General features: G+C 38.4%; 1 protein-coding gene across 5 annotated transcripts in view; it reads right to left on the reverse strand.

Moving 5' to 3' along the window:
* The window catches only part of DLG2 (discs large MAGUK scaffold protein 2), a 1,040,068-nt gene that overhangs the window by 306,645 nt on the left and 717,586 nt on the right, over positions 1–15,837 (reverse strand). For all 5 annotated transcript variants that reach the window (XM_007456974.1, XM_007456973.1, XM_007456975.1 and 2 more), the window contains one exon: positions 13,243–13,345. In XM_007456974.1, coding sequence (XP_007457036.1) covers positions 13,243–13,345 — 103 coding nt within the window. The remainder of the gene's footprint in view (positions 1–13,242; positions 13,346–15,837) is intronic.

Here is a 15,837-nt window from a genome sequence, read left to right on the forward strand (position 1 = left end):
TTTTTGTGCTGTACGCGGGCCTCTCACTGTTGTGGCCTCTCCCGGAGCACAGGCTCCGGACGCGCAGGCTCAGCGGCCATGGCTCACGGGCCCAGCTGCTCTGCGGCATGTGGGATCTTCCCGGACCGGGGCACAAACCCGCGTCCCTGCATCGGCAGGCAGACTCTCAATCACTGCGCCACCAGGGAAGCCCATATTCCTTTTTTTATTTGTTTAGTATAATTTGTTTTTTTAATCCTAAAATACATTAATAATTAATATTGATAGGAAGACTGCTAGACAATGCAATTATTTATTTTACAAGGAGATTCTGTACATCAGGGAAGCATCTTGAAGTACAATACAACGGGCTTTTATTTCTTCTTTACATTATGATTGTGAATTGTTACTTACATGGAAAGAGAATACAAAATCCACTTTATATATATATTTATATAAACACCTGAAAAGACTTGACTCCCAAAGTATCTTGTTTCAGAAGAACATGAATGAGATGAAAGATGAACTAGATTCCTTGGTGGCACATAGAAAGCAGACAAGTAGCTTGGGAAATCAAATCCTGTTTCAAGCTTGGCACATTAAGGGAAAGGAAGGCGGTGAAAGGGGTTTGAAAAATGTCATCTGAAGCCACAGAGGATGCTGGCATAAGCCAAATAATTTCCAAACCAACAAGATAGAAAGGTTAGAAGAAGTTAACACTTAATGTGTGGCCACCTTATATACAAACCTCTAACAAATTTGTAGAATTGTCACTTATATTCCCTCGGTCATATTAAATGTTAATGATCTTGAAGGAGATGTGGGCCCAGTGTATCTCCACAGTCATAAAGCACTTGACATTTACTGAGAAATCCAAATACCTCCCTATTCCCCATATGGAGGGAAGATACTACCTTTTAAGGTCACTTTAGCTTTTTTTTAACCTGATATTCTGATTGTTCAGCAAACCTTACATGGGCATGAAAGGAGGAAAAGAGAAAGATCTTCTGAAAGATCACATACAGAACAACAGGGACTGCAGAGGAAATCAGAAGAAATATATAAAATAGACACAAGTTTCTGAACATTATAGGGAAAAAGCCACATTCATCAGCTAAGTAGAAACTATTTTTTTCCCTTCCATTTAGAATGTATAGGCATTAGAGGGAGATAGTAAGGCTGTATGGTTTTCAATAAAAATTCAAAGAAAGCGACTGAATCTTCTGTTTCAGGAAATCATATTAATATATATTACAGATACAAAAAGGAGTGGGGCCTGAGTCAATGCCCAGGCACCAACTGCACTGGCTACATCTTGAAAGAGGAGGGGTGAGTGAGGTGGAAGCTCCCAGAGAGGGGCAGCAGGAAGATCAGTGTTGGTAGTTAAGGCAAAGAGCGTGGCAGGAGAAGGCAAACGGTACTGAGGAAAAGAGAGGAGCAGTGGGTCATGATCTTGCCCCTCCTAACTGCTTCTCCAAAGACTTTTTTTTTTCTAGCACTCCACATCCACAGGACGTTGCTGGGACTCTGGCTGGAAGTGGGGGGGCTGACAGCACACAAGTGCTCCCACAGAGTTGCTGCAACTCTGCTTTATGGGGGAGAATACATCTCTTGGTTAGAATGATTTAGAGTACATTTGGTACAACAAAAGTATAATAGCCTATACAAGTGAAGCCATGAATCAGTTTTCTGCCAAGTTAACCTCAATGTAAAGGCCTTTTTTTGGTTTTGTTTTTATATATAGAAAATATATATGCTTTCTCATTTTCCCAACTTGGAATGTGGTTGCAGCTCAGATTGTTTAACAGATAGGAAAAACATATGTTCCCAACATTTCTTCAAGATTTCTTTCTTTTTTTTTTTTTATAAATAAACGTCAGAATGACTTGTGCCAAAAGGAAGAACATGTCAGATCCTGAGCTTCTCTTGGGCTGGACTGCCTGAAGAGGACTGTCCTGCTGTGTTACAAGAGGTATAGTGCAATGCTTTCAGCTGACGTGCCAGTGTGGTATGAAGGCTTCCCCTGGAGGTGGGGGCCCCTTTTTTCCAGAAGGTTGGGGGCCTCCAGAAGGTTTCCCCCATCACCAACTGGATGTGATGGTTAGAATTTAACGCCTACACAGGTGGGTCTCACAACAGGACAGGGCAGGTAAGGCTAATGGTGCAAACTGTGCCTCAGCACAGGCAGTCATCTTGGGTGAGGGTGAGGTGCAGCCAATAAAATTTGGAACCTGCAAGTCACTCAGAACATTGGTGGCTGGTGAGGGAAGAGCCCTCAGGTATGCTGCAGTATTAAAAGGTTCAAAAGCACTGACAAAAAGTGTTCAGTTTTGCCCAAGGCAACACATGAGAATCCATTCCAATGAAATGCTACATTCCTAGAAGTGCTGTTCACCCCAGAACTATATCCCAGAGGACTCAATTCTGGCTGCACTGAGAAGTGCTGAAGTTCCCTCCATGTCGCTCTGGAGACTGAAGCAGCCCTGCTTTCGGGGGTTGTTTAGATCCTCTCTCAAACTTCAGCATCATGGATGGCGGTAGTGTGTAAAATGTTTGCTCTCCTCATGAACTTCCATCTCTGAGCTTTTAAATTCATTTAATTCTTTTCTTATGGCGGCCTTGTCAGCAGGGGTCAGTTTGGCCCAAGGTTTGTCAGCTTGCTGGTCATAATCATGAGCCTCTGTTACCTCCACGTATTCATTAAACCTCAGAATCTCCCTGGCAAGTAGTTCAGCCACAGTTGGCCTTTGACTGAGCTTTCTCGTGAGCTGATGTTTAATCTCTCGTTTTTCTGCTTGATGATCAGCTTCATTTTTAGTATGTTTCATTGTCCTAGTTCTTCTGGTGTTGGTCTTTGACTCAGTCGTAGTTCTGGAGTCCAGAAATCCAAAATCAAGGTGTTAGAAAGGTGGTTCCTTCTGAAGTTTCAGAGGGAAAATTTGTTCCATGCCCCTCTCCTAGATTCTGGTGGTTGCCAGCAGTCCTTGGCATTCTTTGGCTTGTAGATACATCACTCCAGTCTCTGCCTTAGTCACATAGTGTTCTCTCTGTGTGTGTCTGTGTCCAAATTTCCCTCCTCTTATCTGTTCTGTTACTCCTTAATTTTTGTAATGAATCAGTGGCTCTTTACTAAGAATGCAAATTATCCTTGGCAGTGGGAACATGAATATGAGGAAATGGGAAGAGGGAATAAGGGTAGACTATCTTGAACCAAAGTACAGTTTGGATACTTTTGCTTTTTATAGACTTAGTCAAAGAGTCTACCAGGAATCGTATTATAAAGCGCATTAAAGATGTATACTCTATATTCCCTAGGCTTGGTTTTTCCATCCTGAAGTTGCTACTACTTGTGATTCTGAGAATTTAAGATATTGTCCTATTTCCGTTTTCTGTGCACTTGATTTCTGGAAATTGATTTTTTCATATTGCTTTCTTTCAGCCTCAATAAATCTAGTTGTAAGCTTGGTAATTACAATTTAATTTATTAAATGGATAAGATTTAGGTTACAGTGGGTCTATAAACGAAGAGACCATGTATAGTAAGTTGTTAATCTTGAAAGCCCCCACAAGCAATAAGTGCTTCCACTTGAATTACATATAAAACTATTATTGCAGGGTTCAAATCCTATTAAACACAGAAAGAGAAAATTTCCACAGATATAGAGCTTTCCCCTTCCCACAAGTGGGTGAAAGCAGAATTTCCATGTTTTAAAATGTGTGGAATAAAAAGAGAACATTTAGAAATTACCTGCTTGTGATTATTATTGTTTGATGACAAGCTTTAATTAGAAGACACAGTAAACTAAATTTCACAGAATGTCAGTTGGAAAGAGCCTCAAAAATAATCTCTCTAGGGACTTCCCTGGTGGCTCAGTGGTTAAGAATCCGCTTGCCAGTGCAGGGGACACAGATTCGATCCCTGGTCCAGGAAGATCCCACATGCCGCAGAGCAACCGAACCCGTGTAGCAACTGAGCCCGTGCACCACAACTACTGAGCCTGCGCGCCTAGAGCCTGTGCTCCACAAAGAGAAGCCACCGCACTGAGAAGCCCGCGCACCGCAACAAAGAGTAACCCCTGCTCGCCACAACTAGAGAAAGCCCTCAAGCAGCAACGAAGACCCAAAGCAGCCAAAAATAAATAAATAAACAAACAAATAAATAAATCTCTCTAACCATCTTAATTAACAAACAAGGGAATCAATGTTCAGAAAAGTGATGTGGCTTAAAACATGGTCAATAAAGCATTGGCTGCAGAGTCAGGGAAAGGAGAAGAAAGATGTATTTTTACATTTGAGGATTGGCTTAAATAGGGGGATAAGCAAACAGATGCGGGGGTAAACTAGATGGGAACCCAGAATATGGTGCTAAGTTAGTAGGTATTTTAAATCTGTCTTGGTTTATATTCTTCTTTTTGTCTCTGTAGAGACAGTTATCTAACATCCTGAAATTTCATATCAAATGGGAGGGTTATCTAACAAGGATCTGTGTTCACTTTGAGATCCTTGTATACTCAAGAATAGAATTAAGACTCTTTATTTCCATGTATTTGATCTGGATGTTGCTAAAGACAAGTAAGGATCCAAGAAATGTTCTTGGTTACCAAAATATCTCTAGCACGAGGATTTACTTAGCCTCTTTCAGTACTAAGGAGTGAATGCTTTATGTTACTGGATACCAAGAGATCCCCCAAATAATATAAACTTAATATATAGATGAAATACACAAAGATCAATATATTTAATTACAGAATGAGAGTTGCTATGGAGATGGGAAGAGGGATGATACAGTGGGAGGAGGTATGACTTATAATTACCTTTGTAAATATTTTTAATCCCTTTGATATGAGCTTGGGATGTTGTATTCCCAGGATAGATAATGAGGTCAAGAGAGTTTTCTAAGAGTCAGGAAATGGTACCTCCCTTTGTAGTCATTACATTTTTCTAGGTCCAAAATGGGGTGTAGGCATGGAGAGAGGGATGCAGCATCATTCATCATTAAAGTATCTGGAAGGAAACTCCCAATGAATCTGTACACTCTATTTGAAGGAATCATCCTTTTGGTCATATTTTATAGTGCTATGTGTTAGATGGAGGCTGAGGAGAAAACAAAAGCAACTGAGAGAAGGATAGGAAAAGGAAGCACTGAGGAGACATCCTGGGAGATTTCTAGTTGCAGGAGGCGGCAGTATCTGCTGGGGGAGGTGTATGTATGTGAGAGAGAGAGTTGTAGAGAAAGACATGGCTAAGCAGTACAAATTCTAGAGTCATATGAAGTTTTATTTGTTTCCTTCCTAATATTTTGGTAAAAATCAGAATATACCAACCAGATTAATTAAAACAGTTTTAATGCAACATATTTGTAGAAATCTGATATGTGGCAATACAGACTATCACTGAGGATGAACTGATTGATGATGGATAGATGGATAAGTGAGTGGATGGATGGATGAATAAAGGGTGCTACAGGAAGAATTTAGGATGAGGAAGAGGAAAATCATAATATATTTGAACTATTTCTTGAACTATCAATATATCCAGATTGGTGGGTTTTTTAAATTGACAATAATTGTTTATACTTTTAAAGCTCTCATATATATCATTTAACTCTGATACATGAACAACAGCAATAAACAACAATAAGCTAGACAGGAAAGTGAAGTTTTGTACATGAGAAAGCCCTGAAACGCCATGAGAATTTCTTTTTAACTCCTTAATATCCTTTTGATCAGAACAGTATTGTTGGATGATACCTTGGGCTATTTAAGCCATCTGCTCTCATGAGCTATTATAGTGAATTAAAAGGATTAAGAAATTTATTAGCTGCTCAACTTTAGTAGCTATGACAACTATTAAGATATTGAACTGCTTTCCTATCTAGAGGCTGACTGAGCTTCAGCTCCCCCACCTGTGAAATGAAGAAGCTGGACAAGATGGAATTAAAAGGATTCCTCCAACTCTTAATTTCTATTTCTCAGTGATTCTGGTTAAACCACACAGAATGCATCAAGTTAACTAGATTGTTCATTCACTTCTTCTTAAATCATGCAAAAAAAAATGCAAAGAAAAAGGATGTTATGTTAGTGACAAAACTTTCAAGTAATGGAATTTATGCTTCTATACCACCTGAGGTCAGGGGTCATGTTTTTTATCTAGAATTTAATAAATGAAAGGTTATTCTGATAATACCTTACCCATTCTAACCTTTTCTTTTTGTAGGTAAGAAAACTGAGACTCATAAAGATGAATAACTACCACAAGGTCACACAGCTAGAGTTAGAGTTGGCATTAAAATACTGGTCTCGTCGAAGTCCAGAGTCCTGCACAGTACTTTCCACTCCAGTGCTCATCTTAAATGTTTCCTGATGATGCTGATGCAATTTCCGATCAAGACCCACAGCTGGACTTTATGAATCTTGCCTGGGCATTTAAGATCAGTTATTTGTACTGAGAAAATATTTCAACATGCCACAGCTGCTCATTCGTATGCATAAATCTATGTAGACATTGATTTAAATAAAGCAATATAGCTTGCATTGCAAGTAGGCTTCTTGGATGTTGTAAATACTCTCCTTTCCGAGAACTTTCAGAAGGTGTCAATATTCTTCCAAGGTTAAGTTGCATATTAATTTCAAGCTTTCATTGTATCTTTTACTCTATAGAGAAATGCACCTTGATCTCCAGCTCTGGTTTAAGCTTGATAACTTAATTCAGAGTGGTTACTCTGAAGATCAGAGTTTCACTTCACACTAAAAAGAATATATACTCTTTCCTCCCTGAATTAGCTACACAATTTAAAAGAAGTAAAAAAGATTATTTAAATTAATTTCTGCTTTAAAATATAGTAAGTTACTTCAAGAAAATTTATAGTGATGGCTGAATGACTTTTTTTGATTCACAGAGCCATCCATTAGGATGGGGTTCAACCTTACTTCATCCCAACTCACTGCTTCTTTTTTTTTTTTTTTACACCTTTATTGGAGTATAATTGCTTTACAATGGTGTGTTAGTTTCTGCTTTATAACAAAGTGAATCAGATATACATATACATATGTTCCCATATCTCTTCCCTCTTGTGTCTCCCTCCCTCCCACCTTCCCTATCCCACCCCTCCAGGCGGTCACAAAGCACGGAGCTGATCTCCCTGTGCTATGCGGCTGCTTCCCACTAGCTATCTATTTTATGTTTCGTAGTGTATATATGTCCATGCCACTCTCTCGCTTTGTCACAGCTTACCCTTCCTCCTCCCCATATCCTCAAGTCCATTCTCTAGTAGGTCTGTGTCTTTATTCCTGTCTTACCCCTAGGTTCTTCATGACATTTTTTTTCCCTTAAGTTCCATATATATGTGTTAGCATACGGTATTTGTCTTTCTCTTTCTGACTTACTTCACTCTGTATGACAGACTCTAGGTTCTTTAACTCACTTGCAGGAGAGGCCATAATGAAAGAGAATGAAGTCTGAATAGGTTCACTGTGTCACTAGCTGAGGAGTTCTAGCAAGATTTATGAATTAGCTTGATAATCTGTATTTAGAGGGGAGGGATAGGCAAAGTAGAGGTGAATGACACGTGAACTTCTTAGACCCCCTGCAGCTTGATCTGTTCCTAATAAAACCACTGAGCTATGACCAACCATTGAGTGACACATGTCAGAAATCAAACCTTGTGATATAGCCTCATGTGACTTTGCCCAGTACTCCAGGTAGAGGGAGTCCCACCCAATAGTGTCAAATGGCAATTTTTGCAGGGTCTCTAAGTATTCTAGAGCAGTGCTTCTCAAACTTTAATGTACATACAAATCACCTGTGGATCTTGATAAAATGCAGATTCTGATTTAGTTAGCCTGGGTTGGGGTTCAAGATTGTGCCTTTCTAACAAGCTCTCAGTTGCTATCTGTGCTGCTGGTTCACCGACCACCCTTGGCAGACCAAGACTCTAGAATAAGTCATCTCTTCCCCCAGTTTCCTACATGGCTCATTCCATCACTTCTTTTAAGTCTCTGCTGAAATACCACCTTATTAGCAAGACCTTCCCTACCCACCATATATTTCTCTGTCACTATCACTTTTATTCTTCTTCTTATTTATTTATACTACTTATCACCATTTGACAAATTTTATATTTATTTGAGAGGGGCTCTTTGGTTCGCTGCTTTATCATTTTCCTAGAATGTTGACTGAGGCATAGTAAATGTTCAGCAAAAAAACTATTAATTGAGTGAACATGGCCACTCTGCCACAATTCCACTCCATAAACCAGACCACACTTATGAGTCTCCAGGCAGTAATCAACTCTGTCCTTTGGGATTTTCCTTTAGGAACTCAAGTATTCTTTTAAAGAATAAAAGGTGGAGGAAATAAGGCCCCTCCACGGTCTACTCAAGTCCCTGCTTGCTGATGGGGACCAACATCGACTTTCTCCTTCCTACTTGCAAGCCCTTCTGAAGCCCTTGCAATGTCCCCAGCAGTGCCCTGAGTAGTCAGATTAAAGGCCAGGGGATATTGGTGGTTTTCATGGAGACAGCTTGGCAATTAATCGTCTCCATTTTGTGCTCTATCCAACAACTTATACTGTTCATTTGATTCTCCTAGTGAATATCTGATGGTTTGTTATTTCAACCTCAGGCAGTAACCTCACACTAAATATAGGTGCTACTGTATTAGTGAGAAGGCAACAAATGCTGTAAAGATTTGCCCCAATCTGACCCAGGGGAATGCTGTGTTAGACTCTTTTTGACAAATGTATAATTAGGTTTTAATCAATGCCTTTTTTATTCATCAAAGATGTTAAAGTTGAGTTACAGAGCTTTAACAAATGAAATATGAGACCTTTAATAGTCTTTTCTTTGTTCTATATTACAGAGCAAGAGCTGTAGATTTTCTGCAATGCAGGAGAAAGGGAGTTTACCTTTTAGGGTTGCTAAAGGTTTTGTAACAACAACAGCAAAAAAGGCACCACCTAAAAAGAGCATCAACACCAAATGTCCAATATAGGGATTCATTTACCATTTCTGCATCTAATATCAAAACGCCAGGGCACTCATTTAATATTCACTCAGCAAATATTTCTTAAACATCTACTATTAATATTTGCCAACACACTAAAGATATTATATTGCACTTCTAAAACAAGGGGAGACACATTTGATAATTCTTTAATAAAGCATAGTCAAATTCATATTGAGCACATTAACATGGGAGATAAAATGAGTGGTAGAAGGGTCCTTGCCCTCTAGAAGCTTACTTAAGTGGAGGAATGTGCAAATCACGACAAGGGACACACCGAGTGTCTGAATATAGGTCTAGCGAGCGCAGAGAAAGAATCAATCAACATTGATTCAGCAGATTAAAGATGACTTTGTAGCGGAATTGGCATCTGAGGGCCTTCAAGATGAGCAGGAATACTACTGGTGGAAAGGGAGAAGAGGGAATTCCAGGCAGAGGAACCCACATAAGCAAAGGCCCAGAAACATGGCAGTTCAGGACGAAGGGCAGAGGCAGGGAGCAGTCCTGTGAAGCAGAGCCACAGTGAAAAAGGATGATGCTGGTGGGTGGTGGTAGCAGGAGGGGGCATGGAGGTTGGCTGGGACCATACTGTGAAAAGCAAGGAGTTTGTGTACAGGCATCTTGGGGTGATATCTTCTAGAATGTTAATTCTGAAAGCAATGAGGAAGATGACTGGGAAGGGTAAGGAAATAGGTATATATATGTGTGTGTGTGTAGTGAAGGTGGGTGGGCATTATGTTTCCTTTTTTCCAAGTAATGTTGGAGTAATTTCACTAATTGAATATAGGTAATTGAAATTTTTACAAGAATTAATTTCTCATATTGCTTAAGTAGAATTTATTCTGAACTATCAGGTACATGATCCTTTTTTTAAAAAAAGAGAGAAAATAACATTATTTTCTTTCTATTATTAATGTAATACATGTTAACTTCAAAGTAAGCATGTGACGCACATTGGATGAAAAATGATGGTAAAAATGAATCACAATCACACCAGGAGAAAGAAACATTTGTTTGTATGTGACTCTAAATTTGGCTTCAATTCTGCCACCTAGAACTAGGCATTGAATAAGACTGATGATGGATAGAGTAATTTAGACAAATGGGGCCAAGTTCATTTTAGGCAGAAGTGAGTAGAGCAACTTTGGCCTTACCCTGTGCAGTGAAACTTCCCAAGGAAGACACTTATTGTTATATTATGATAATTATAAATTATTTACCATTATTTCAAAAAATGTGCTAAGTACTATGAAAAATACCGTTGGAAATTGTTTTATATTTTGCAATATACACTTATTTACCACTTATTTTCTGCTTTGAAGCAAAAATGAAAAAGTGCAAGTAGTAAAAATGAATTCCTTCAACCTTCAATTACTGTCAAGTGGAAAATCAAGTACTAAAGAATGGTAAACTTTTCTTCATTAGTTCAACAACTTTTTAAGAAATACCAGTTATATGTACAACACTGAAGATAAATTTATCAGTGAACAAAACATAGGTTTTGGTGTCTGCATGCTTGGAACTCACGATCTTACGTAGCTTATCAAGATATTCTTTCTCCCTGCTCTCTGGAATAGAATTCTCACCCATTTTTCAAAGTCTAGTTGCATTTTCCCATTTCCATGAAGTACTCTTGTACTGTTCTGGCTCCTACAGGTTTATTCCTTCTCTGACATTCCATAATTCTTAGAGATGGTGCCATTATCATACAATTTTGGTTATATGTCATCAGGAACTGATCTCTATTAAATGTATCTAAGTCTCTTTTCCTGAAGGAGATAAAAAATTCCTTAAAGACAAAGACCTGGGATAGGGGTAAAAGTGGAATTTTCTGAATATCTAGTAATATTGAGCAAGGCATCTAGACTATTCATGATAAAAGTATTTGAATGTAAGTGAAAAACATTTTTTGCAGAATGCCTGGTTCTTGACCATGTTACAAGAGATGTCAATAAAATTTGTCTTAGCATGAATACCTCACAATACTGGTGCAAATTAAGGGGACTTGGTGAGAATTTCCTGATGGAATCTTATGGTATACTCTTCTTTTCACTTGTTATTTTAAAGGCATATTGATCATTATTTCTTAAATATGCCATATAATTTACATGTCCCTAAATGACCTAAACAACAATCCAATCAGTTTTCCATTTCAAACAACAGTTAAATTAAGCTATATTAAGCTAAATTAAGTTAAATTAGCAATAGTTAAATTCTTCTCCCTTTGCAAAGGGAGAATGATTGCTTGATGTTGCATTACCCCACTTCCAATTGATTTAAAGCCATGACAGATTAGAATGCAGTTAGGCTATTAAAATAGGGAAGTCATTCCGTGAGTCTGATTTGTACTTTTGCATTTTGAAATACTAAGCTTGTTGCTGTTATTTGCAGGTATCTTTAGAAGCACTTTAAACATCAATTTATTTGATTTATAAGACATGCTTTGAACAGGCATCTTGATAAAGTACAGCATAGTATCCAAAGTGAGTATATTGCTTAAAGGAAACAAAGCTGTAAGGAAGCTTAAGATGAAGATGTATGCTGATAGAACTAGGACATGCTTGTCCTTTACTGTAACTTTTAAAGCTTGTAATCATTCTGTTCAAGGTTATTTGAATGACTGTCTTCACTATCAAGAGCTTCTAATTGGTGTAACTATGGTTCTGACCATCTTATCAGTCTCCAGAATTGTTTGAGATGAAAGTTTTCAGAAATGGGAAAACAGCGATATTTATGCCTTGCATCAGATTATGGTGTAGGGCATAGAGTTTGAGACCCAAAGATAACAGCTATCAATAAAATGGAAGAATCCCATGAACAAGTTCTTACTCTATATGTAGTAGAATTTGTGCATCAAATTGTGTTAACCCAGATCTTTTTCATTTTCTGTTTTACAATGGGTACTTTGGAGCTGTTTATTCCTATTAGAAGACATATCTACTAATTTTTAAGAAGTAGAAAGACTTGTCATAACTGTCTGGGAAGAGCATGTTTCCTTGGTGCTGTCATCGTCCATCTTTGACAAACACAAATCCCCTCTTCCCAGATGGCTCTCTGGCCATATCTGGGCTAGGCCAATAGAAGAAAGCAATTAATACTTTTTTTTTTTTTTTTGGTATAACTTAATTGCAAATTCTAATTCTAAAGTCAGGCAAAGTGAAAGTGACATACCAAAACACAAAATGGCAGAACGTTTTCTTTATCCTCTCGTAAAACATGTGGCTGGCCACCATTAATGGTAAAACCTAAGATGTCACAGGAAAGACACAAACCTCAATCTTCCAAACATCAATAGACAAACTGTTGCTAAGAAAGAATCATTTGAAAAGGGCAAAGAAGCTCTTTATGCATGTGGGTGCACAAAGGCTCTTCCTTGAAGGTCCCTTGTACTTTCATATTCATCTGTTAAATTCTCCCCTCTGCTAGTCATGTAGACCAAAAACAATTAACTACATTTCTTGAAGACAGAACCATATTCCTCTTCTTTTTTTTTTTGTAAAGTCTAGTCCACAGTGATATACATAACTACATTTCTTTAACAAAAGAGCAATTTATATATATAAATTTGCTAAGAACTCAATTCCACAGTAAGTAACATCCCAGTTGTCTCACTGATCCTCATTCTGATCACAGAAACAGATGTTGAAACCAATCAAAAAGCAGGTTTGGCTAATCTAATTTAGAATATCTCTTCAAATCTCAATTGGCTAATTCAACTTATGACATCTCACCAAGTCTCAGGGTTTACAGTGATGTATTCCAAACAAGGGATAGTGTGGCAGAAGAGACAAAAATAAAATAAAATAAAATAAAAATTCCACATCAGGGACATCCAAAAACCACATTAGTGTTAATAAGAGTAAGTCAATGCCATAAGGAGAGACTATGGTCTACTGATCATGGTCTATTTCTGTAGATGAGATCTCTTCCCCTTGCTTCCTAAATCTTAATTGCTTTTATAGTATCCACTGCTGACCAAAGGTGTATACCAGACAAGAATATAAATGAAATTAAGCTGATGCTACTTGTTATTTGCTTAAATTCATATTTTCAAACAGGCCTTTCTAACTATTGGATGTTTTCCTTGGAATTAAGGGTAACAAAGTCTCATGTTCTTTGGACATAAACCACGAATTTTTCGCCATGGATTGTTTTAAAAAATCTTGTTGGTGGTGACTGGTTAATACCAGTGATCAGAAATGCAGGCACCCATTCACACAGAAACACATCAGAACATTGTAAGTTTGAGTTCTCACTGACCTTCAGGTTGGTACTGTGCTATAATCGTCACCGTCTGTCCAGCCCCCTTTAGTGCTGCAGCAGCCTGTTCATGGGATGCTCCACGAAGGTCAATGCCATTCACCTGAAAGAGAGGAAGCCGGAGAATTTTGGTATTTCATAAAGCATATTATTCTGACAGACAGAGGGAAAAAGTTTCCCAAAACTGAGAGGCTAAGATTATGTTACCTGCCTCAAAACCCTTCATGTTCTACCCAGGCATTTGAGTGTTAACCTATCAAATTTCATGCTCTTGATAACTTTAGTTAGCAGAAACATGAGATTTCACCTCGGACGTTTGTGCCATGGTCTGAATGGGTTGAAAGTTTTGTCTACCCATGTCCAGTAAGATTTTAGTGTGTGCATTTAATATACTTCTATGAGTTTCCTAGATTTCTGGGTTAGATAGGAGCCTTCAAAATTAGAAGGAAAACAGGATAATAAAGAAAGACACATGTAATGTATGTAGACAAGTACGTGCTGACAGAATAATATATTCATATGAGATTCTGGGGAGACTGTATGGAATGGGGCTGGCTGCCCGCCAAATCCCTCTCTTTGGTCATATGCCTGGTCCTGTCATCCTGAGCTTGGTTAGACAGCCCTGAGCCTTGGTACCAAAATTAATTTGACTGCCTCATTTCTTATGTACAATTCCAGAATGAATTGTGACAAAATGAAATAGAGAATGCCAGGAGTTTATGTCGCTCTTGCTAACTCCCATTTTGGGGCCCTTGCCAAAAGAGAAACAGAGCATCTAAAAAATAAGCACAAAACTCTGCCGAGAGGGAAAAATCACCCTGAAAAACTTAATGAGATGCAAAAGCTAAAATCTTTCTCAAATCAATTCAGTCTAAGCCAACACAATGTAATTACTAAGTGCTTTCCAATGACAGGGCTCTGTGTGAGCCCAGGAGAGGGATGGTGGATGGGGATCAAAGGTGAACAAGACAAGCCTCTAAGAAGCTTTTCAGTTTCAACTGAACACACAGAGTCCAGTTTTCCAAACGACACAGCTGATATCTGAATTCTGTTTCCTTTTACTTCCAGGGAAGATGGCTATGGAACATGAAAAAGAATAAAAGAACTGATCAGCTTATCTACACATAAAATATAGAATCTTATTTCACTTCTCATCAGTCTTCTTTGACAATGATATTGAGGGGTGGATGGGGGTTGCCACTGAGTTTTCCCTGTCAGGCCTGGAACATCTGTAATCTTTAAGCCCACAAGCTGGTCCTCTCATAATAACTTCGTTAAAGTCTCCTTATTCACTTTTACTAATTTTATGGCTTTCTATTCTGGTGAAAGCATTGATTGGCTTTCTATGTTTACTGAGGGCTTTGATTACATGGTAACACTGGGAAGTCCACTGAGTGAACCTGGGTCTGGCTGGGCCACTCCTTACTAGCTGAGTGACAGTCATATCACCTCTCTGAGCCTCTATTCTCTCCTGCCTCAGGGAGAAGGGACTGTTAGGCTCTTTGAGTCTAAAACCTCTTTGAACTATAAAATCCCAGATTTAATCCTTATTAAATGACAGTCATTTCAGAGACTGTCTAGGTGTCGATGAGTCAGAAGTATGACTCAGAGAGCCAGAAGAGACAGGAAAAGTAATTTGATCTAGGCTCCTGCCTACAGGAAGCTGAATGCACAAACGTCACGGGCTGAATGACCTCTTCTTTTGTCAATTAGACTTAACTTTTTATTAAGAAATAATATGTGACCATGGTAATGAATTCTTATGTTTCAGAAAGGTGTAAAAAGAAAAGTAAAAAGTCCCCTCACCATCTTCACTCCCAGAAGTAACCAGCATTAGCAGTTTCTAGTGTATGCTTTTTAGAAATCTGCTATATGCAGGTGCAAGCAGGTCACTTTATCACGATTTGTTTCTTTCTATTTTATATTTTAATATATTATTGACTTTTTCTTTAAACAGATAAGATCATATCATATATATAGTTGTATAACTTGTTTTTGTTTAGCTTTTCACTTAACAATCTATTGTGGTCATCATCCAATTCAGCTCATATCATTTAAACGTTTAACAGGAGCCTAGTATCCCATGGTATGGATGTACCAGTATTTTTTCTGTAGGATCCCTTCTGATGAGGTTGAGGCTGTGTCTAGCTTCTTACTATTAAAAATACTTATGGGGACTTCCCTCGTGGCGCAGTGGTTAAGAATCCACCTGCCAATGCAGGGAACACGGGTTCGAGCCCTAGTCCAGGAAGATGCCACATACCACGGAGCAACTAAGCCCATGTGCCACAACTACTGAGGCTGCATGCTGCAACTACTGAAGCCCGCGTGCCTAGAGCCTGTGTTCCGCAACAAGAGAAGCCACCACGATGAGAAGTCCGCGCACCCCAACAAAGAGTAACCCCCGCTCACCGCAACTAGAGAAAGCCTGTGCACAGCAACAAAGACCCAACGCAGCCAAAAATAAATAAATAAATAAATAAATTTATTTTAAAAAATTCTTATGAAGGTGTTTCTGAAGGATAAATTCCCTGGAAATACACTTCGTAAGGTAAAAAATATATGCATTATATTTCTTTTTTTTTTTTTTTTTTT

Source organism: Lipotes vexillifer, unplaced genomic scaffold (genome assembly GCF_000442215.2).
Source record: "Lipotes vexillifer unplaced genomic scaffold, Lipotes_vexillifer_v1.1 scaffold1457, whole genome shotgun sequence".
Classification (NCBI taxonomy): domain Eukaryota; kingdom Metazoa; phylum Chordata; class Mammalia; order Artiodactyla; family Lipotidae; genus Lipotes; species Lipotes vexillifer.